The sequence below is a fragment of the Rhamphochromis sp. 'chilingali' genome (genome assembly GCF_963969265.1).
Source record: "Rhamphochromis sp. 'chilingali' genome assembly, chromosome: 19".
Classification (NCBI taxonomy): domain Eukaryota; kingdom Metazoa; phylum Chordata; class Actinopteri; order Cichliformes; family Cichlidae; genus Rhamphochromis; species Rhamphochromis sp. 'chilingali'.
In genome coordinates this window covers 20034314-20057095 of record NC_137946.1, presented here as the reverse complement: position 1 = coordinate 20057095, position 22782 = coordinate 20034314, and the positions used below count along the sequence as shown (strand labels likewise).

The window sequence follows — 22782 nt, the reverse complement described above, 5'->3', positions numbered from 1 at the left end:
TGAATCTGTAGAAATCCAAATTGGTGAATACTCAATATAAAATCAGTCTCACTCACAGTAAGGGTTCAGATAAATCCACTGACGTCAGCTGTTAGTTTACTGATTGAAGTTTTGGGTTTGGATTTTGCACATCATAAGAAGTCAAGAACAAGTTATTACTCTGGCAGAGGATTAATATTAATGTATACTTCATTGATCCCCGTGGGGAAATTACTGTCTCTGCATTTGACCCATTCACTCAGGGAAGCAGAGGGCAGGCGCACCGGGGATCAGTGTGTAGGGAGAGTGCCTCGCTAAGTGGTACCTCAGGGTAGCTGTTCAGTGTATTCGAACCCCCGACCTTCCTATCATGGGGCGACCACTCTACATACTGCTCATTGGATTGCTGGAGGATTACTGGAGTTTAGATCTTAATTAAAACATGCACAGGTACATTTATGAGATGCCTTAATTACCAAATGCTTTGTTAAACTCTCTAAACAACAAAGATACAAATATATACATGAAAAGCAACGACAAAAATAGTAGAATAAAGGTTATTATTTAAAGAATCTCTCATGTTTTGAAAAAGGAAGAAAAATATGTTAAACCTCTAATTCTATATATCGGTTTATTACTTTTGTCCACAAAAACATCTAGGAGAAAATAAGCGTTAATATAAAGCAGTAAAACATGAATATTAAAAACTGACCTCCCCCCCTAAAGCCCCAAGTGCTGCAGGGTACTAAAGCTCACACACATACTATGTTGGTTTTCAGTTTCCTAGGTCAGAAATACTGACATAATTGAAGTCAGTAATACTTTCAAATTCAAATCTACTGCCATGTTAGCGGCTTCAGCTGAAGTCGGCATGTGCTAATTAAATTTGATCATCATACAAATTTCTGTTTGAGATGAAGATGGTGCTGCTTTATGGTTTCAACGTTTTAAATTGGTCTGGTCTGAATCAGTTGATCGGTTTGTTTTTCTTTCTTTCAGCTTCTTTCCACAAAGAGAAAAATCCCAAAGAATCATCATGCATCCCTTCAAATCACCAGAAAACGTTCATGTAGCTCAGATATGTCTATGGTGGGGAGGAAGAAAGTAAATATAGGAAGAAGGTCTTCTTAAATAGCACATATATGTTTGCATTTATGAAACACGCCCAGTTAGCTGTTTTAACTAGTATTACTGTGGAAGCTGCCATTCTTTGCATGCTCCACCATAGCTGCGACATCAGGCTACAGGAGCCGAGTGCACTCACATTTTAGTCAAAACTTGCCTGAATCATTTTCACACCACTACCGAATTAGTTTGGTGACTGAGACCAGTTCCTCTAAAGGCTGTTGTTATCATTCTGCTCAGTACAATATGTGAATCTGTACAGATTTAAGGACAAACAATCCAGTATCTTCAGAATCAGAACACTTTAATAATCTCTAAGGAAATAAGTTTGACACTGCTGATGGTGGTGCTAGGAGAAAACTATCTAATAGGGTTGTACGAGACACTGCCTGGCAGTCATGTACCTAAATGTGGGCATTGCTGCTGATGTGATCAACTTTAATTGATGGTAATTTGTCAGGAAAAATGGATCATCTTAAAAAATGATTAAGTATGAATACATTACCAATAGTTAACGCAAAACAACTGCCCCTTTTAAGGGTAGCAGTGGCATTTTTAATAAAAACATTTCTTTGCATCTCTAATTTTTGCATACCCTCTGATCTGCAGAGGAAGGCTGAGCTGTGTGTATCTAGCTCTATGTACTTCTGCTGAACTCAAAAAGGGACCATTACTTACTAACGATACATCATGCTTTATCATGTGACTAAGATTCATCAAGAAAATGTTTACTGAAGTTATAACCCAAGGAAGGGGTTATAAAGGGCAAATACTTTTTCACAGAACTGTATATATACAATCAGACTTTGAGAAGTCACTCCCTGCTGGCCATAAGAAAAAATGCAGATTTAAGACTTTGTGCGTTGGCTTCGCTGTTCAGACTTGAAGACTATGCCCATTTCTTGCTGCGCATTCAGTGTGCCAGACCCAGCGTAACAGTCACAAATGATAAAAACAGACACCAAAAATGTGTCGCAGTTGTCTGAGCTGTACCCGACTTTGAGGAGTACACAATCCTGCCATCCAGCGGCTGCGTAGGTCGGAAAATGTCAGTCATGGGATGCCCTGTCCAAAAGCGACACTGCTTAACTATCGCATCCAGCTGTGAAGTGGAGAGGGAAAAAATGTGTTTGAGGAGATGAAGAGTTGTTTAAAGAAGGAAAGTTGTTGTAGGTCTTGACCTCTTAAATGCAAAGTGTTTCTGAAAAGTTTTTTTCTTCCCCCAGGCGTTTTCTACTTTTGTAGTTTTACTAGTTTTATTTTGCAATTTAATATCACATCTCCATAACTTCTTCAAATATGCTGTTTTTGTTTACATTGTGAAAGAGTAAAGAAATGTCCGTTTGGAGGTTCACAGGTTTATGGATGAAATGCAACCAAAAGCACTAGTTTCTCTACTGTGAGCCTTTTATCTCTTTCACTTATTTATTCTTGCTTACCTGTCGACTACTGATGGCCAGCTTCCTGTGAAACACTGTCCAGGCAACTGCCTGCTCACATCCCGGCGTTGTCATGGAGCCCACGTAGCGGTAGTAACCTTGTAGGTCCTTTGCAGCTGGGATAATGTCACCGAGTCTAAAGTTTGGGATCACTGTGGTGCTGCCTTCATGTGACAAAGAAAGAAGCAAAGTCAGGACTGAATAAAGCTTATTGTGCCCTGATGTGGGAAACAATTATTTGATCCCAATCTGGATCAACTCCTCACTTTATTTTAATGGAGAGAAACAGATTATCCACCAAAAATCCTGAAAAAAATTATTACATGAAAGCAATAAACTGACTTGAATTTAAGTATTTGATCTCCTGCAAATCACAGATGGGAAGATAGATTACAATCAATCGATTAATTGCAGATACTCCTCAACTGGTTATATGTATAAAGCACACCTATCCACAGAAATCAGTTTCTTCCAACCAAAGAGCTGCAAATTAACAGCATACATACCGTTGTTTTGTACGCGGCCCAGCGCATCTATTACTGTGTCCAAATGAGGATGATCATCCGCTGTTTCCTAGAAAGATACCATCAATACTATGCCGCAAGTCACGTCTTAACATTTTATGAAGAAGGTGAAAACATCACAGTGTATTACCTCAAACAGGAAGGCGAGCAGAGCTATACCTGCTGTGTCATGTTCGGCCTCCGCCAGAGAGCTGTACGGCTCCTTAATGTGGACTATGTGCATCTGTATAAAGAAAAGAGTACTGTACTGCATCAAGGGCCCTTTCTGCTTTCAGAGATCAGATCAGTCACATAATTTTTTCAACAATGGATATAACAATATTAATAAAATGTTATTAATGACCCTCCTGTGTCATTGTGGTGTATCTGTTAGCCTTACTGAGCAGATTTAAGGTAAATAAAAGGGAATAATAAGGGAATAAAACATGAAATTTTTCACACTAACATAACTGCCATGCTTGAACATTTTTGATGTCAGAAAACCAAATCCATGTGCCAACAAAATTATTGACCTCTACTCAAATCTTTTATAACTTTAATGATGACTCCTTTACCTCCATGGGGAATCTCTCTCCGTCAATGGTGTGCTCTGATCCTGGTCTCCCATTCCCTCCCCAGTGGAGGTGAAATTGGGCGGCTCTGTAGTGACCTGGCAGAGCTCCCCCAATGAATCGAACAGACGCCGGCAAAGCAAAGTGGGCTGCAGGGGCGAGAGATTGTCACTGAGCAAAGGTATTATGTTACTTTAACAGTTATTTTTATGTAAACATGTTGAAAGTATTTGGTCGTTAAGGGAAAAAACACGCTCTGTGTGCCAGACTGGATAAGATCGGCTCTTCATTACCAGAGTGCCCTTTGTTTTCCACTGTCATGTTGATTGTGTCGGTGTGGCCAATGAAGTTGAAAGGTGACAGGGCGATGTCGATGTGGACTTTGCTGGTCACGATGTTAATCGGTGACTGGCGTAACCCTCCACATTTTGGGAATTGAGTAGCCCAGTGGTTGGGGTCTAAGCGACACAAACAGGAAAAGCAACAGCATCATCAGATTTTAGGCTTCACTGACCATACAGAGTGCTGCCTCTCAGAGAGTCCATGAAGATTGCCTCCCCCACCCATGCTGGCTGAAAAGACAGGATGCCTGCCTATTTACGTAAACGCTTACATATTGTATTTTTTAAAGACTTATTTTGGGGCTTTTTTGCCTTTGTTCATCAGCTGAACAGCCAAGAGTAGACAGGAAGGGGGCAGGAGAGGACACACAGCAAAGGCCTGCAGGTCAGACTCAATTTATAAAGCAACAACAAAATGAATAGTGCTCAGCCAATTCACCTCATGAATGACGAATATTTGCTGGTGCTGTAGATCTCAATGAGAATGAACATCACTTTCTTCTGCTTTCATTTTGCTACTTTGGGTTTGCTTCTCACAAACACAAGAAACTGCACCTGTGTCCTGTGGCACTTACTAACAGCTGAATCTTGTTTTTTTTTATTATCTTGGTTTAGATCTCTCGTTACATTAAGAAACTTTAAGATGAAATTGACTGTTTGAATTACCATCAAACTGATGCATTAAGATTCTCATGGGCACCTTCATGTTTTTAGTCTTCAACTATATTACTTAATATATTACTATATTAATTTGGTTTTTGATAGTGATCTGATAGTGTATTATTTTTTTTGACACTTTCAGGACACTGGTAGCAATTTTATTATAATTTTGTATTTTTATTTAATTTTTTACTTTTTATTTTGCAGTTTAGTTTTAGCTGGTCTCCAATGTGGGTATCCTTGTTTCAGTTTGTCTGAAGATGTTTAGTTTTAGTTTAGTTTGTTAATAGTTTCAGTTTTTAGTTTTAGTCTTTTTTTAAAATGTTATTATATTTAAGGAAAAGTGTTTTAAAAAAGTGTTTGCCCCCTTTATTATTTCCTAGTGTTTTGGATATTTGTCATACTTACATGTTTCAGATGATCAAAGAAATTTTAATATTAGACAAAGATAACGCGAGTAAATACAAAATGCACTTTTTAGATTATGATTTTATTGATTGAGGGAGAAAGGGTGAACTAACCTAAACCTACCTGGTCCTGTGTGAAAAAGTAATTGCCCCTCTTGTTAAATCACAAATTAAATGTGATAAACCACATGTAAAAGATCTTAAAAAGCAACACATCATGTCACGATCTAAAGAAACTCCTGAGAAACAAAGTCACTGACATCTATCAAGGGTTAAAAGGCCATTTCTAAGATTTTGGGACTCTGATGAAGAGTCATTATACACAAGAGGAGAAGACTTGGAACAATGGTGAACCTTCCCACGAATGGCCAGCTGACCAAAATTACTCCAAGAGGGCACAAAAGAGCCCAGAAAACTTTAAAGGACTGCAGGCTTCACTGCCTCAGTTAAGGTCAGAGTTCATGATTCAACACTAAGAAAGAGACTGGGCAGAAATGGAATCCACGGGAGAGTTCGAGAAGACCACTGCTGACCATGAAGAACACAAAACCTCGTCTCACATTGGGTAAACAACATTTTTTCGATCCCCTTGACATTTGGGAAAATGTGGACTGACGAGACAAAAGTTGAACTTTTTGGAACGTGTGTATCCCAGTACTTTTGACGTAGAAGTAACACAGCATTTCAGAAAAGGAACATCATACCAACAGTAAAATATGATGGTAGTGTAATGGTCTGGGGCTGTTTTGCTGCCATGAACCATGAATTCTGCTGTCTATCAAATCATGAAGGAGAATGTCCGGCCATCTGTCCATGACCTCAAGCTGAAGCACACTTGGGTTCTGCAGCAGGACAATGATCCAAAACACAAAAGCAAGTCCACCTCTGAATGGCTTAAGAAAAACAAATGGAAGACTTTAGAGTGGCCTAGTCAAAGTTCTGACCTGAATCCAACTGAGATGCTGTGGTACGACCTTAAAAAGGTGGTTTATGTCCGAAAACCCTCCAATGTGGCTGAATTACAGCAATTCTGCAAAGATGAGTGGGTCAAAATTCCTCCACAGTGCTGTAAAAGACTCATTGCCAGTTATTGCAAACTCTTGACTGCAGCTGCTGCTGCTCAGGTTCTTCCAACCACTTATTAGGCTTAGGGGGCAATCGATTTTTCACATAGGTTTGGATTTTTTCCCCTTAATAATAAACACCTTCAATGATTTGTTGGTGGAAAACTAACAAAATAACTCCTAACTTAGAAACTATGACAATAACTTTTTGGCATGGGATACGCTTTGAGTGTAGTTTGTGATTTTGTGTATAGTACACTAACAGGTTATTACAGTTAAAACAATTTTAATACATGTGCAATGTTTCTGAATAAGTAATATTTTATTTGGAAGATAACATAAATTTGTGTTTCAAAACTTGAATGAATGCCACATGTGTATTATAGCCACATAAATAAACAAATTAACTATACTCAGAATTATGTCAAATATATTAAAATGGGTTTCAACAGGACAAATAACAGGACCTCCACCTGTTTTTGCAATACAAATGTCTTAAAGTACAAAGAAAATAAAATGTTTATATATAAAATAAATGACTATTCCTTTAAAAGTAAATACTGCTCAGAAAGTGAGCTGCATTGGTGAAGGTTTGATCTCTGAGTCATTCTTGATTCATTTAACTATTGTTTTCCAAGTTCAGAAAATCTTTTTCATTTTTCAAAAGTCCAGTGTTTCACCTGGTGGCTGTAGCTCAGGAGGTAGAGCAGGTAGATCACCTACTGATCAGAAGGTTGGTGGTTCAATCCCTGGCTCCTCCATGCCAAATATCCTTGGGCAAGATACTAACTCCAAGTTGCTCTCTGATGCATCCATCGGAATATGAATGTGATTAGACAGCACTATGTTTAGAGAAAGTGTATGTGGCATGTTGTATAGAGTGCTTGGAGTACTCTGAGAGAGTAGAAAAGTGCTCTATATGAATCAGTCCATTTAGTTTTTATATTTTCCACATCTAGTTTTAGTTTAAGTTAAATGCAATAACTTTATTCTGAAACTGATGACGTTTAACCAAACAGATTTTTGGAGGCCAGTGAGAACCTCTGTGGTTAAGCCCAATAATAAAATAAATGGTTAAAGAATTGTTCATATTGCAGTGGTTTACATCCTTGACTTGCAGGATCTTTGACACTTTTTGGATTTTCCTCTAAAATTTTGTAGGTTCCTTTCTTTCTAGTCTTACCTCTGCATGGGTCATCACAGGCATTCTGGTTTTGATAACACCAGTTAGCTGGAGAAAAAGTAAAACACTGAGATTAGACCCAGGAACACACACAAACAGACACACATAACCTGCAGTGTACACAGCGCTTATATTTATGTTCGGGATGGTGCTGCGCTGTGCCAGGCCAACAGTCTCCCTGCAGTTAATAAATGAATATTAATTAAGTTCACGCTCTATTAGACACAGCGTTTATTTTTTTCTTAGTCAGCAACTAGCTGATCTGCTCATGTGTTTGTCCTCTGCACCTGAACTTTGCAGCTGACATATTATTAGTCTTCACATGACACATGTGCTCAGTGTGTTAAAAATATGCTGTGTCCATTAATATGTTATCTGATAAAGCACAGACAGAATGATGTGTGATTACAAATGACTGATCCTTACGATTTATTGATTTATTACAATGAATCACCCTGCCTCCCTGCAAATTTAGTCTGACTGCTGAGCTCAGTGCACTTTGAAAAAGTTGCACAAAACCCACCTCTGCAAAAAGTGAAAAAGACATCCAAAAATGTGTTCAGTCAAATTCACAGACCCCCACACTTACTTCCTTTGTTTACAAGAACAACAAAAGCTGTGCCAGAACAAGAGAGTAGTATAAAAATATATTGACCGAAGGTCTTACAATAAAATAAATTAGCAGCTTACATTTCGTTTTCAAACATGTTTTACTCAGTTTAAATGTTGGAAAATGTGTCTGTGTGTGACAGTGAGTGGAAGAGATGCAGGCGGATTTTAATCACCCAGGTCAGCTGGTTGTTATTACACTGATTGCTTTCAGTGCAAAGTGGCTTTATCCGACTCCTTAACTGCCTCTGCACCGCTGCATTAAGCGTGTTCATTCAGCAGGTGCTGATGACGTTATTAGAGTTGTGCCGTGGTTGTGTATTGTGTTTCTGATGTGAATGAAAGTCCGGTGTTTGACTCTGCAGTGGGAATGAAAGCCGCTATAGAGAACCATTTAGCTAATATAGGAACACAGATTAGCCCTGCTGACTCCCACAATGCCGTCCTTTGAAAAGGGGACAGTGGTTCTCACCAACTGAGAACAATACACAGCTGGAGGCTGGCTTTACACCACCTGGTTCATTCACCTGTGTGAGACTGAGCAGCGGGGAAAAGTCAGAGTGAAGTCTGTGCAGTGATTACCTCGCTAAATTCCCAGTTTTACTTTCCTTACACTGACAATATCTTCTACAGTTCACCATCTGAGCTTTCAGAGTGGCTCCATGCAGCCTAAACTTGGAGCTTACACATGACAACGTGAATCCCTGTGAGAAAATAATTAAACTCTTACTGCATTGACAGAAATTAAGAAGGTAAGTAACAGCAGGTGCTGCTGATCAGTTGCACTTAATATAGAGTGAGCACCTGTGTAAAAGCAGATGTTTTGGCAGTTTGCTGATCTGGAGCACTCGGGTGTTTGTTAACACGATGTCACAATCTTTCCAGGAGTGGAAGTCCCGGCAAATTTTATATGTCAGACTGTGCAGCGCTCAGAAACTGCAAAAACATCCAAGCACTACATCTCAGACTCCAGGCCTCGGCTAAATGTTAAAGTTCATTACAGTAACCAGAAACCACAAGACATCTGGAGCAATGTCCTTTAGACAGAGGAGACCACAGTGGAGATATTTGGCCATGTTTGGCAGAAACAGAAACACCTAATACCAGCTTCAGGCGAGGTGGTGATGATAAGTGATTGATTTGGAGCCACAGAAATTTGGCACCTTGTAGTGAATTCGTCGACAGGAACTGATTGAAAAGATGCAGCAGGACCACAAACCTGAAGCTATGTTCAGTTCAAGCTATAAGAACGGCCCAAAGTTCCTCCACAGTGATGTGAGAGACTGATAAAACTATAAAGAAAACGGTTGCTTTAAATTAAAATGTTGTTCTTAGGACCTGTGGAAATGTTCTTTTCATGGGATTGTAGCTCAGGACACTTAGAGGCTCTTCTGCAACTTGTTCTGGTTGGTAGCGATGAGTTTTTTGTGGCAGGTGTTCTTAAACTGGAGAAAGATATTGCTGCAAAGCAGACACTGGTTTGTTGACTTTTATGGCTCCATTCTTGTGACTCTTGTGAACTGCAAGCCAAAACACCTGCTCCCCGGCAAACTTTCAAAATCAATTAATTTTTTACGTAAACTTTAGGAAAATGAAAAACTCACAGATGTGAGATTTGCACATCCCCAAATGGGAGAATTGGTTGCTTTTCCACTGCTTTCATGATCTAGACGAACTGTTTTTGAGTCTTGGACTTTGTTTCAACAGAAAAAGACATCTGATGTTGCCTCTAATCCACTTTTTTCCACTATGATTTGCAGGGCTTTGTCATTTAATCATATAGAAAAACTAATGAGCCTATTAATTAGTAATAAAAATCATTGCTGTTTGCAGTTCAGCTCGTGATCTTTCCAGTTAATATTTAAACATTCATGAAGAAGTAGCAAGAAAATTCAAAATATGTTGTAGATAGTTGTGTTGCTGCTTTGATTCTTAATAATCTCATGGCACTTGTCTTCCCACAAATTACAGCATGTTTAATCAAGTGTGGCTGCAGATGTTTTATCGTCATATCCACCCTTTTGACTTAAACAAGAACAAGTTCAAACTAAAAAAATAGGCGCAGAAAACTGAAGCCCATCATAGTTCCTGCATTTAGCTTAAATGCAGTTATACTGTGTATATTATGTGTGAGTCTCCTACCTGTGCAGCGGGAAAGGAGAAGATGCAGAGTCAGGAGGTAGAGAGAAAAACCCATGATGAAGTCAGGCGAAGCTCCTCATAGACTAAATTTCAGCTGTCTTCACACACCAACTCAGCCACCTTTGAAGGTGGGAGGGAGGTGATTATTGTGTGTTTGTGTGTGTGTGTGGAAGTTATTCTAAACAGGAGGGGGGGTCTTGGTGCAAACGTTCCTAATTTTAAGTTGTGTAAAACGAGAGAGGAAGACACCTGGTGGCAAAATGTACAAAATGATTTCAGCTGTTCCTTGTTTTTTATTTTTGACTTGATACAGCAGAAAAACCAGGAGGAACAAGAAAGTATTTTAACTCACCGGACAAAATGTCATTATTTACATCTGATTTCCATTTTCTATAATACATTAGTGCACATAATAAAGTGGATGTGTTTATTTGAAAAAACTTTAAAATTAAGCCTGGAGCTTTTGCTTTGCTATTTTATTTTATTTAAAATTGGCAGCATTTTTCCTAAATTGCGTGCTTGTCTTCCATCTTCCACATAGTAGAGTGTACTTAATAAAGTGTCCGGTTAGTGTTAGTGTCTATGGAAGTTAGCAGTGCAGCATCATTAACATCAGAAGAGGTTTCCAGTTTTCTGTGTCAGAACAAGCTTTTGTGCACCAGCGAAGGTTGGGTGTGGTTTCTGGTCCCAAAGATCACGAGAACTGAACTCTGAATTTTCTGAATCTTTTAAATGTTACCATTCATGGAGATTTTATCACTGCAGATGATAAAATCCAAAGTCATTGAAATTTGACTTTAAGCAACACTCTTCATAAGTTCTTGACCCACTTATGTAAAAATGTTTTTCATGACCTTTAACAGTTAATTTAACAACGTATGAGTCTGAACTGTGAATCTATTTCTAACTCACAGAGGAGAGCTGATGAATATCAACTCTGTATTATGCAACATACGCTTGTAAAATACAGAATAAAAATAACTTAAATTTCAAACTGATACATGTAGCAATTTATTTAGTTGAATATTAAAATAGAAATGCATATATATTTCTTTAATTGTTGTTTATAAATTTAAATGGTGCGATATAGGCAAATATTTAGGAACAACTACACTTGGTCACTTAAATGTTTTACATTTGGTCATAAAAAAAATCATTAAAAACTTCCTTCACATGAACCTGCGTGATTCGGATGAGCTGAAAACAAACACTGAAATCTCAATGGACAGATTGTCTTCATGCCTGCCAAACACAGCCTGAAACTACTCTGGGCTGAAATCAAGTGCATTCGGGCTGATTGTCAGATTAATGGCGGATCCATTACTGAAACAACAAGCTAAAAATACCCTGTAGGTAGCTCCTACATAATAATAATAATAATGATGAAAAAAATCATTTTTCATTATTAACATGAACTTCATCTTATGGCCCTTCATGTAAACATGTTTTGTTTTTTAAATGCAAGGTAGAATAAATGGACAACATACTTTGAATCATGCAATACCTCTACACTTACACTATTACTTCATTAAAAAAAAACAACTAAATCATTCATATTTTTAAAAAAAAAGTATTAAAAATGTGGTGATGAATTAATGGAACGTAGTGATTCTTGCATAGATGAGAATAAATAATTATCTTCATTAAAATAAACGGCTCTCAGTGAGCTCCATGAAACTTCACTGAAATGTGAAATGGAAAACGGCAATCCTGAAACAACACAACATTGCTATCTTGTTCATGCATAAACAAATGAATCCTCCTTGTTCCTCTTCTGCGGCCCAGACGATAAAGGAAACAGCAGAACGGCTTCAGAGGAGGTACTTCTGTAAAACCAAAGACACAAACAGAAGACTCAGCTGGAGGTTTTTCTAAACATTTGCTCTGCATTCATAATGCTTTTAAAATGACTGATGGGTGTCTCAGAGGTAAGCTGTGACGCAGCTGTAAGCAAGTGTTTTAACAATATTTCTATTTGAAATAGTGCTTCTATTTCTATTTGAATCCTTTGTTGTTACTCAGTAGGAAGGTTGGGTAAAAACTAGTCTGCAGACTGTAGAGGGCAAAATGTACGGTGGCCCTGAGAGGCCAAACGGACTGCAACTTAAGAAAACACTAGCAATAAGAAAAACGCTGCAAAAGCACACAAAACACAATGAAGGAAAAACAGAAACAGAAATAGGAAAAAACAGATTTTCTAAAGCACAAGGGAAGTGTTTCTGGGGAGACAATAACCCGACGGACCAGTTGCAGGAACCCAAAACATGGTAGGCGTGTTTTATCATGATTCATATAATACTCATGACGGATTTTTAGGCCAATAGTTAGGCTAACACACTTACCTCTCATCTTTTCTTTCCTCACAAAACTGATAGATCCTCCACTTATTTTAAGTGTCTCCCAGCGCAATTCTTAGCATAATTTGGTTCCTGCAACTGGTCCGTCGGGTTATTGTCTCCCCACAAACACTTCCTTTGTGCTTGTGGAAATTAGTTTTTTCCTATTTGTGTTTTGTTTGCTCCTATTTCCGTTGTTGTTTTTCTTATTTCCGTTGTCGTTTTTCCTATTTCCGTTGTGTTTTGTGTGCTTTTGCAGCGTTTTTCTTATTGCTGGTGTTTTCTTAAGTTGCAGTCCATTTGGCCTCTCAGGGCCACCGTAAAAAGGAGTATACAGAGCAGAACAGAAAAATGCCACAGTGCAAAAAAAATAAATGTCACACATTTAACATTTATATATGTGAATACTGAATAAAAAAAATATAGAAATACTGTGAAGTATTTGCATTGTGAACCAAAAAAAGAAGAAGAAGAAGAAAGAAAAACATTCTGCATCTTTGTTGCCATTTGACCCTTTCCACATCCAGATCTGTGTGTGTGCCAGGCTGTATCTGCCACATTCACTGGATAGCATTGTTTACTGAACCAAAGAGCCCCGGGTTGTTTACTTACAACTGTGTAGCTGTTAATGAGTGAGTTGGGAATGTTTTTTTTTTCAGATACAAGAAAGTTTTGTCATTGTTGCGTTGTTCTGTTTATTGGCATGTGTAGTTTTGGATCATTCAACTCTGTTTTCATGTGCGTCGTGGATTCGCTGCCTGTATATGGACAGCTTGCCAATCGATCACAGACGACCATTTATCATCAAATCTGCCTCAGAATCACTGATTAATCTTTGAACTTTTGGAGGAAAAAAAGGCTGAACCGCCACCACTTCCACAGGACCGAGCACTAAACAGCTCAAAACCTGAATAAATTAAATCTGCTTGAAAGCACTGAAACAAAACTGGGCATGCCTATAGTATGACAAGCCAGCTGGTGGTTATGTAACCCTTAACCCTAAATCTGTCTTCACCCAGAAGGAGCTTTTCATTAGGCCTTTGAATGTAGATGGAAAGACCAAAGTTGAGCTTAAAAAAATACTTGTGGACGGGGGACTTGGTGGCACTTGGATGGTTCAGCTCCCATTGTGCAGCATGACTGGAAATGCTTTATATTTCTATACTGTAGCATGTTTAGAAAAGTGATTTACAATAAGAAACAAAAATAAAAGATACAAATTCACGCATTTACATTAATTACATAAAATTACAAAAAGCATGATGTCTTTAGCTAAGAGTTAAAGACAGAGGTAGGTGACGCATTTGTGAAGTCACTTGGATGATCATTCCAGCGTCTTGGTGCAAGCAAATTAGCTTTGACTCTGCGATGGTCTGGACTCTAGAGTGATTAGGAAGTAGACCTTAACTCTGTAAGGCTGAAAAATCTGATGTATGCAATCAGACACATGGAGTGCTACTGCGAGACAAATATTATAAATTAAAACTCATATATGGAAATTAATGTTTGCTTTTTTTTTAATTGTCAGAAGGTTCAATAAACACTTTTTTTCCAAAAACTTTTTTGAAACTGTGAAAAAAAAAAAACCGTTTCAAAAAAATTACAATCGTCCGGCAGTCATTGCATAGTTCAGGATTTACAGGGTTAATGATGTTGAGAGAGAGTATGGATACAGCATAAGTCTCTACCGCAAACGCAGGTGCAAGGCCATTTAAAGCTTTAAATACAATAGCGCACTTCATGCTGGATTCTGTGATGCGCAGAGAGCAGGTGCAAGTCTGCCAACACTGGAGTAATGCGATCGCTCTTTTTTGTCCCACTCAGTAATGCACATGTGCACTGTGTGACACTCAAAGGATGTGTTCAACTACAGAAAGGTTTAGGTTTCTCTGCTCCTCTTAGAACATTGCAGCTAGCTGGGAAGCTCGTCCACTGATACTGCCCGTGTCAGTTATTCCTTTCTTTCTTTTCAACTCACCTGAATCACAACAGCAGCCACCATAACCAGAGCAGCTAGGAGCGCCATCCGTCCCACCCAGCCCACATCTACGGTATTGAGGATGAAGAAGCGCGCCCAGCCCAGTTTCTTCAATGTGTGCGGCGGGTAGCGCATGTCGTTCACCCCCTCCATTTTCAGCTTTTTGACCAGACAACCACGCAGGTGGCTCAGTCGGTCAAAGCTGAACTTGCCGTGGTAGCAGCCTATTCCACTGTTTCCTGCACATGGAACATACACAGATGTTGGCATCAGGTTTGACCACTTTTAATCAACACAATAAACCAGTAATACAGACAGTAAAGTCACTAAGGGGTTAAAAAAAAAGGCTCCATTTGCACAGTTTCTCTACTTACCCACTCCTCCAAATGGCAACGCGCTGACAGAATAGTGCACGAGGCAGTCGTTGGCCAGGAATCCTCCACTCGAAGTCTCATCTCTCATTCTCTCTATCACCTTTACAGAGAAGAGAAAACAAAAAACCCTGACAATAAGTCTTGACCTAAACACTGGTTTCCACGTGTTAACTGCTTTGCTGTGTTGGCTGCTGGTAGATACCTTGTTATCTGGTGAGAACACATAGAGAGCCAGAGGTTTCTCTCCCTTATTGATCAGCTTGATGGCTTCGTCCAGGCTGCTGACTGGTAAGATAGGAAGTAGAGGTCCAAAAATCTCCTCCTGCATTACCTTTGCCTCTGGCTTCACGTCCCGTAGAACTGTTGGAGCTAAGCACATCACAGAAACACTGCATGACTTTGTCTTGTTCCTGAAGGTTCTCCTTTCAGATATTCTGGTTTATCTGTCTGAGTTTCAGTTTGATTATTTTAGTTTAAAAGCTATCAACATTTGTCTTCATTGTAACTTCTATTGTTATTTTCCCCTTATCCTCCTGCTATTGAGTATTGACTCTGTATATGGTCCCTGAAGGTGCATCTGTCAAGGCCTGAGAAAATAAACACAATATTTTAAAAATGAATTAATTGTTACCTATGTAGCAGTCTGACTCATCATTTTCCCCGCCTACAGCGATGTTGCTGTCTTCTAACATGGCCATGACCCTCTTGAAATGGCGCTGGTTGATGATGCGACCATAGTCCGGGCACGTCTTTGGGTTGTCTGTGTAGAACTCCTACAGAAATTATTTTAAAAACCAGTAAATTAATGGACAAACACATTAAATTACACCCCCCCCCCCCCCCTTGATAATGAATATTTTAGGCATAAACATTTCTTTGAGGTTTGTATTGAAATAAAGGCTAAAGACTATATTTTTTCCTTAGTTTTAAAATTCTCAACTCAAAGTTATGTTTTTTTCAATCTTCAGTACCTTAATACACTTCTTGACCTCTTCAATGACCCGGTTCTGGATGCTGGGCTCACAAAGGATGTAGTCTGGGGCGATGCAGGTCTGACCACAGTTACTGTACTTCCCCCACGTGACACGCCTACAGAGCAGAGGAAGTGTTACCGGTGACTGGATTTATGTCATATACAGTTGTGGTCTGAAGTTAAACATACACTCATCATGAGCATGAATATCAAGACAATTTGAGAATTCAATTTCTTTGAATTCTTTGTCCTTCAGGGTGGAATGATGTGCCATCACGTTATCAGGGTGTTAAAGAAAACCCCAAGGCTCAGGCCTGCCATGAACTGGAAGCGTTATAACACCAGCGTCCACAGTCGAGCCAGTTTTACATTGACTCGGACTGAGAGTGTGTCGATCAAGAAAGAAGGCCCCGCTCTAAAATCGATGCCTTCAAAGTTTTATGGTCGGACGAGACAAAGATTGAAGCCGTTTTGTCACAATGACAAGTGGTAAGTTTGGAGGAATAAAGGTGAGGCTTTCAAACCTAAGAAAACTGTAACAACTGTCAAGCATGGTTGTGGTAGCATCATGTTCTGGAGCTGTGGTACCAGTGCATTGCACAAAGTGGATGAAATAATGAAGGACTATCTCATATTCTTCAACTTTACATTAAATCAACTGCTTTTATTTGGTGTTCCACCTGGACAATGATCCCAAACACACATCGACCCTGTTGCAAATTTGTGGATTACGCTTAAAACCCATGTGTTGGCAAGGAAACCAAGTTATCTGATTTAACTCTACCAATTCTGCTACAAAAGGTGGTCAAATGCCAGAAACTTACTTATGACCACCAGAAGTGTATCTTAGCAAGGTGCGACTTGCTTGGACACTGAATATTACTGATGGTGTGTAAGTATACTTTTGACCTTATGTGGATTAGAGAAAATTAAAAATCATTCAAATCATTAAAAGCCCCAAATTACTATGACATTCATGTCCACGACTAGTGTATATAAACATCTGACCACAGCTGCATATGCTTTGACAGCACTCGCTGGATGGACCAACACTCAGAACAAAGGTGGATGCTCATATTAAATATGGCCTAAAGCTGCAAGTATTCTAAAGCCCATGCTTTAGATTCCTCTTAACATCAGAGAGAGTAAATATATTTATTATGCTCATTTAGGGTACACAGTTCTGAATTTGAGCACAACAGCTCCTCCCACCAGCTGTTTGTTTATGAGGTGTAGCCAACCACAAAAAAGCTGACTTTAAGGCAGGGTGGTTGAAAGAAGAGAAGCTTAAACTGATAACGACAGATGATGAACCAACGGCCACAAGGCTAAAATAAAAGCTGTCTTAAACTGTGATCATGCAAAGCTACCCAGCATATTCAGACACCCTTAATGGAAATATTAAGATTCTGAGTGACTATATGTAAGAAAGAAAAAAGAAATTAAAATTGTAACATGAAGACAAATAACACTGAGCACTGCTTTCACCTGCAGGCTATGCTTATGTCACAGTTCTTGTCGATGTAGCAGGGGCTCTTCCCGCCAAGCTCCAGGGTGACTGGTGTCAGGTGTTTGGCGGCAGCTTCCATGATCACTTTTCCCACCGTGCTGTTGCCGGTGTAGAAGATATGATCAAATTTCTGGCGTAGCAGCTCCTGGGTCTCCGGCACTCCTCCAGTTACAACAGGGTAAAGCTCCTGACACACAAAAGAAAACATACACGCAGGTATCACAAAAGCTCCGGAAACAACACGTCTCTGTAATTTAAACAACTTGAGATGCAAGGCAGTTTTCTTCTTTAGATCATTTGCAGAATAAATAGAGATGAATAAATAAATAAAACTGATTATAAAAAGCAAATACAGCACAAGTCAAAAGCTTTTCTCTGCTTGACTTCCCCCATCATGTGTCTATAGTAAACACAGTTTCCTTGACATCTTGTGTTTTCATGGGAAACATTTCACAGTTTGTTTTTATATGACACAGGATAAAACTATAAGTGTAAGCACAGAGGCAGTTTGTAAAGAATAAGCAGCTTATAACAGAGCCTTGTTTGGCTGGATGTTAGGCTGCTGTCATGTGACCTGTCCTTACTTTGTCAATGTAAATCGGCAGAAGGTCCTCCATGACTTTGGAAGTGTGCACACAGACCTCAGAGGGCTTCACCACAGCTGCATTACCTGCACAGGTAGAAGAGAATAGCAGCTCAATATTGTCTTTATCTAACAATTATTTTCAATCATTTTCTTTGATGATGTTTGTCCATTTTTTCCTGACACATTTAATATGAAATGTACTAATGTTGTTATTGATTTGTGATCTAAAAACACAGCCTGTGGATGGATAGCTATTCAGTAGAATGCAGATCATGGCTTAAAGTCCAAAAAAATATCCAGTTCTCTTTGTGTGCAGGCATTTGGCATCATTATCTTACATTTATTGATCATTATCTCCACTAAGACAGCTGAGATCACACGCCTACCCCCAGACGTTCACCTTTGTCTGTGCTGGCAGCCTCAGCTACACCTTTGTGCTTTTTTATTGGTGATCAACAGAGTTCTTATAATTTCGTTTTTATTTTCATTTCACTGTGACTTTTTGTTTTTAATTCTGTTTAGTTTCAGTTAGTTTCTATAGTACTGCTGCTTGTTCCACTTTAATATTTACTGCTTGAAAACATTTTCAGTAGTTTCACTTTAGTTTTTATTGGTTTCAGTGTCAGTTTTAGTCTTTTATTGTGTGGAGGACACACGACAGAGGCAAGATTATGGAAAATTAGAACAGGCATTCCCAAAAATACAACTTTTTTAAAGCTATTGACTCTCACTCTTTTAAACATCCATGTCTCAAATTAACATGTCCATCAAAACCTCCACAGCTAAGTTATGATAGCAAATTTTAACAGATAACAATGTCTAAAGCTAAGGATATTAACTTATTATCTATATTTTTATTTTACTTTAATTCATTTTTCACATTAGCCACAATTGTTTTGGTTGTTTTTAACCTTTCTCCAAGTCTACTTTTTATTTTTATTTTTAGTTAACTACAATAACCTTCAGGATCACTGACACGTGAAATGCAAATCTAATTGATTCAGTTGAACAAGTATCATTATATATATCAGAGTTTTTACATGATGGTATATATCATGAATTATCAGCCTATTACATATAGTACATACGTTGTTCATGGGTCTCTGTTTTACTGAGATTAATTGAATTATTTTTACTCCCTGGAAATAAATGACACTTATATCCTGCTTTTCTACTCTTTTCTAGCACTCAAAGCACTTTTATACAACTAGCCTCATTCACCCATTCAAACACACACATTCAGGCTGTGGCTGCCCAGACAGAAAATGCTAACTTACTATTTTAACCTGAAATTGTGACTGTAAATATTAACCAATCACAATGAAAAAATATTACGCACATCAGTGTGCATTATATTTTAAATGCATAATTCTTCAACAGTTTTGTTGAACTGACAGTTGCCTTTGGCCTGAAAATAATCAGAAGAAAAGACTTCTGACCCACTGGGCTGATACGAGCATCTGTGTAATATCTGATATTGCCGGTGCAAAGAGCAAAGTCCATGTTGTGCCAGCAATCACAGAATATTAAATGGTGGCACAAAGTGCTGCACAACTGCACTGACGAGTGCTACACTTTTTCAGTATTTGACACTAAACTAGATTTATCCAAATGAAATACAAATGAGCCGCCCACTTGCAAGCACTGATATGCAAAGCTATCACTGGACAACCACAAATACTGCAGTGTCATGCTGTGTAGTCACAAGAAACCTCTTCATGACATCGTGATTAAAGCTGAGTCGCACAGTTTGACCACTCAGGCTGAACTTTATGAAGATAATGTATGAGAAATAGAAAAAAACATGATCCCAGCATCTGATGAGTAAATACCAACGTACAAGGACACACACAATGAATCTTTTGCCGTTCCTAAAACTTCTGCTCTCATTATTGCAGTATAGAGTTCACAGAGTGGCCTTTGACCTACTTATCACAAGCTGAAAGAGAACACTTGGCAGTGGCTGGATAGAAAGGGGAACTTGAGCGGTTGTGATCACGGGACAAAAGAAAAGAACTGGCCTGAAAAACAGACGAATAGAAAAGAACTGAATACACGCCTTGATTTCCAAATCTTAGGCGGAAATGTTGTGGTCTTTGCTGTCTGTTGCTAACGTATCCAAAGACATTTACATAGGTTCTGATTTTACTCTGAACTGAAAAAATGCTACAATATCAGAGTTAATAAGGCTGTGTGCTTAAAGGGCCAGGCACTACAAACTGTGAGTAAATTGTATATTTTAAATTGAGAATTTGGTGACATATAAGTTTACTCCAGTACTTAATTATATAGGTAACTTTGTTTTCAGTTATTATTTAATATGCACACAATAATAATTATTATTATATATAAATGCTAATGCTTTATATAATTTGACTTTTATGCTATTTTATGCAATTCTGCACTTGAGTAAGTGGCCACAAGGACACAAATTGCCTGTGGTATTCTTATCATAAAAGATGTTACAGATGTAAGCGCTACTCAGGCACATTACATCACACTCTGCCCTTTCATCCACCCCAAACACTCTCAGCATGGTACAGTACCGGCAGCAATGGCTCCAATGAGCGGCCGGATGGTCACAGCCCAGGGGTAGTTCCAGGCCCCGATGACCAGCACCACCCCCAGCGGCTCTGGATGGATGTAGACGGTGTCAGACATGGTCAGCAGGTTCTTCTTCACATGCCGAGGGGCTGCCCACTCCTTCAGATTCTTAATGAAGAGGCTGATCTCACCCTCCAGACCCAGAGTCTCATAAAACTGTGCCCCAACCTCGGTCTGAGGAAGAAGAAGATGAACGTAGGATCTCCTTATGGTGGATACTCTTCAGCTTCTGTATGCTTCCATGAAAGGAAACCATTTTGGCTATTTTTGATTCATGAACATTTCATAGGTTTTATGATCTGACCACTTTAAAACTTCTATTTATATTTCTTAACAAGGCAGTCCTATACATATATATTTATTTATAGCAATCAGATTTCCAGAGGAAAGAAGGGATCCCATCCAGCTCTTTCTATGTCAGACTGTTTGTGTGCCAGCACAAGTATGCACAACTACCAAGACATTAATGACACAGACAAAAAAATTCAGGATTTAATTGGGTCCAGATGACTTTGTTTAGAATTACGAAATGTGCCTTGGCCTTGGCAGTGGATGTGCTTTCCGGGAGCTTTTGTGCTTACCTAAGAAATAAAATGGGAAACATTGGAAGCCAGTCTGTAAAAACACAGACAGGAGTCTATGTGTTTTGTACTCACTACTCACCTTATTGAGGTCTTTCTTAATGGCAGCTGCAATCTCTTTCTGTCTCTCGCTGAATAACCGCTGCAGATTCTTGAGCTGGTTGATTCGGTACTCTACAGATTTGGACCTGCCTGTTTCAAAGGCTTTCCTGGCACGAGCCACCGCTTGCTGCTCCCGGGACATCTTTTGAGACCAAATGAAAAAGATTTCCTCAAAGCTGCAGAAAGCAGAAATCAAGAAAAGGTGGATAACTTTAAAAATACACAACTCTCCTACTGCAGCTCTCTTCTCACCGGTCCAAGCACGAGCAAGTGCATCAAACACTTTAAAAAAAATCTGTTATAACCATAACTATCCTAGTTTTATTGATCTCTCATCTATAAAGTAAGAACTGTTAAATTATATAATGTAATTTGAGGTTTTGGTGGTAGTTTAGTAACTTAAGCTATAAAGGTTAGGATAGTTTAGTATTTTCTGTTATATTTAATTGTGATTGTTAAGGCCCGGGAGCCAAAATCAGCCTGCTTAAGACTCCAGTCCAGCCCACTGAACATCTTTGGAAAATTTAGGAACGTTTCAAATGTAATTTCAAATATTTTACAGTTTGTGTTACTGATGCACTGATATAGACCTGCCCCACAGCCACTCATACTGCAAAGTAGTTAAGTAATATATAAACAGTTAAATGACAGAAAAGGTTTTTTCACTATCTACTATAGATATTTTTTATTTATTTACATTTACAGTAAAACAAATGAATGAATGACTGAATGACTGAATGAATGAAGACATTTTCAGTGTAATAACAAAAACCTTTTACTTAATTACAGGACAGTGTGGGCAATGAGCAGAAGTTTTGCTGTAATTTGTTTCTTATAGTTGTGCTGAGAGATTTCGTTCATTGACTACAGCAGCACTGCTTTTTCTTTTATTGAGACAAACCCACTATATTATAAAAATCACAGAAGTGATAAGATACATCATCGTTTTGCATATTAGCAATTAAGTATTATATAAGTACGTTTTTCTGTTGTTGTGTTGGCTCTCTGTACTTTTAATTATATGCATACGTTATTATATGCTCCTGATAACTTGGATCAAGCGGAATATTTGTCCATTATCGCTTTTTAGGGAGGGAGCCTGATGCTTTCTATGCTTGTATGCTGTGATAATGACAGCAAAGGGAAACCATCACAAACACCAGGCTACAGCGGCTGGCTCACACTTAAAGGTACAGTAATTAGAAACTACACATACAACATCCGGTATCCTGTTTCACGTTAAATGCTTCACGGCTGACGTTGGTTATTCTGCACAAACTTTATTGGATACATTATCGTCTTAATGTGTCCGTCTGGCTGATTAAATTTCGTGTTTTTATTGTTAGTCTTATTTGTTTTTTTTTTGTCTCTTCACAAATCGCTCCCGCGGGTCGCTCTCTGTCTGTTAGGTCAGGAACTTAAAACGCGAAAACACCTGTGATCTGGTTTTGTTCAGTCCTACCTTTATAATATCAGGGGCGGTTAAATTCTGGAGATCCTGAAGCGTCTCGATGGTGAGATAACCTGCTGCGGAGGAGCCGGACGGGTCACACTGGCGAAGAAACAGAGCTCTCCTTCCCCGTTAGATCCCACCCCCCGCTGGGGGGAGGGCCCCACACTCCCTCCGCTGGGCTTAGCTTTCAGCCTCAGCGTGTTGCTGGTCCACACCTACAGTTCATAGTCCACACCGAAATATGTCAACATGGACGTGGTT

At 38.9% G+C, this 22782-nt stretch overlaps 2 protein-coding genes across 3 annotated transcripts; both read right to left on the bottom strand.

The window, feature by feature from the left end:
• Positions 1–2012: 2012 nt before the first annotated feature.
• ca4c (carbonic anhydrase IV c) lies at positions 2013–10084 on the bottom strand. The gene is made up of 8 exons (XM_080866110.1): positions 10025–10084; positions 7274–7321; positions 3912–4076; positions 3622–3767; positions 3198–3290; positions 3050–3116; positions 2544–2707; positions 2013–2206 (listed from the first exon to the last, which is right to left on the bottom strand). Exons 1-8 carry the CDS (start codon positions 10077–10079, stop codon positions 2018–2020), a joined length of 927 nt encoding a protein of 308 aa, XP_080722236.1. The 5' UTR covers positions 10080–10084; the 3' UTR covers positions 2013–2017.
• Positions 10085–11641: 1557 nt separating this feature from the next.
• aldh3a2b (aldehyde dehydrogenase 3 family, member A2b) lies at positions 11642–22667 on the bottom strand. Of its 2 annotated transcripts, none has more exons than XM_080867729.1 (11): positions 22531–22667; positions 21049–21210; positions 20328–20559; positions 17780–17865; positions 17174–17382; positions 15684–15801; positions 15344–15485; positions 14915–15081; positions 14713–14812; positions 14339–14577; positions 11642–11850 (listed from the first exon to the last, which is right to left on the bottom strand). In XM_080867729.1, the coding sequence occupies exons 2-11, from the start codon at positions 21208–21210 to the stop codon at positions 11836–11838; spliced, it is 1470 nt and encodes a 489-aa protein (XP_080723855.1). In that variant the 5' UTR covers positions 22531–22667; the 3' UTR covers positions 11642–11835. The 2 variants fall into 2 exon arrangements, with proteins under 2 accessions (XP_080723855.1, XP_080723854.1); XM_080867728.1 differs by having other exon boundaries at positions 21049–21244; positions 22531–22658.
• Between the last annotated feature and the right edge of the window lie 115 nt (positions 22668–22782).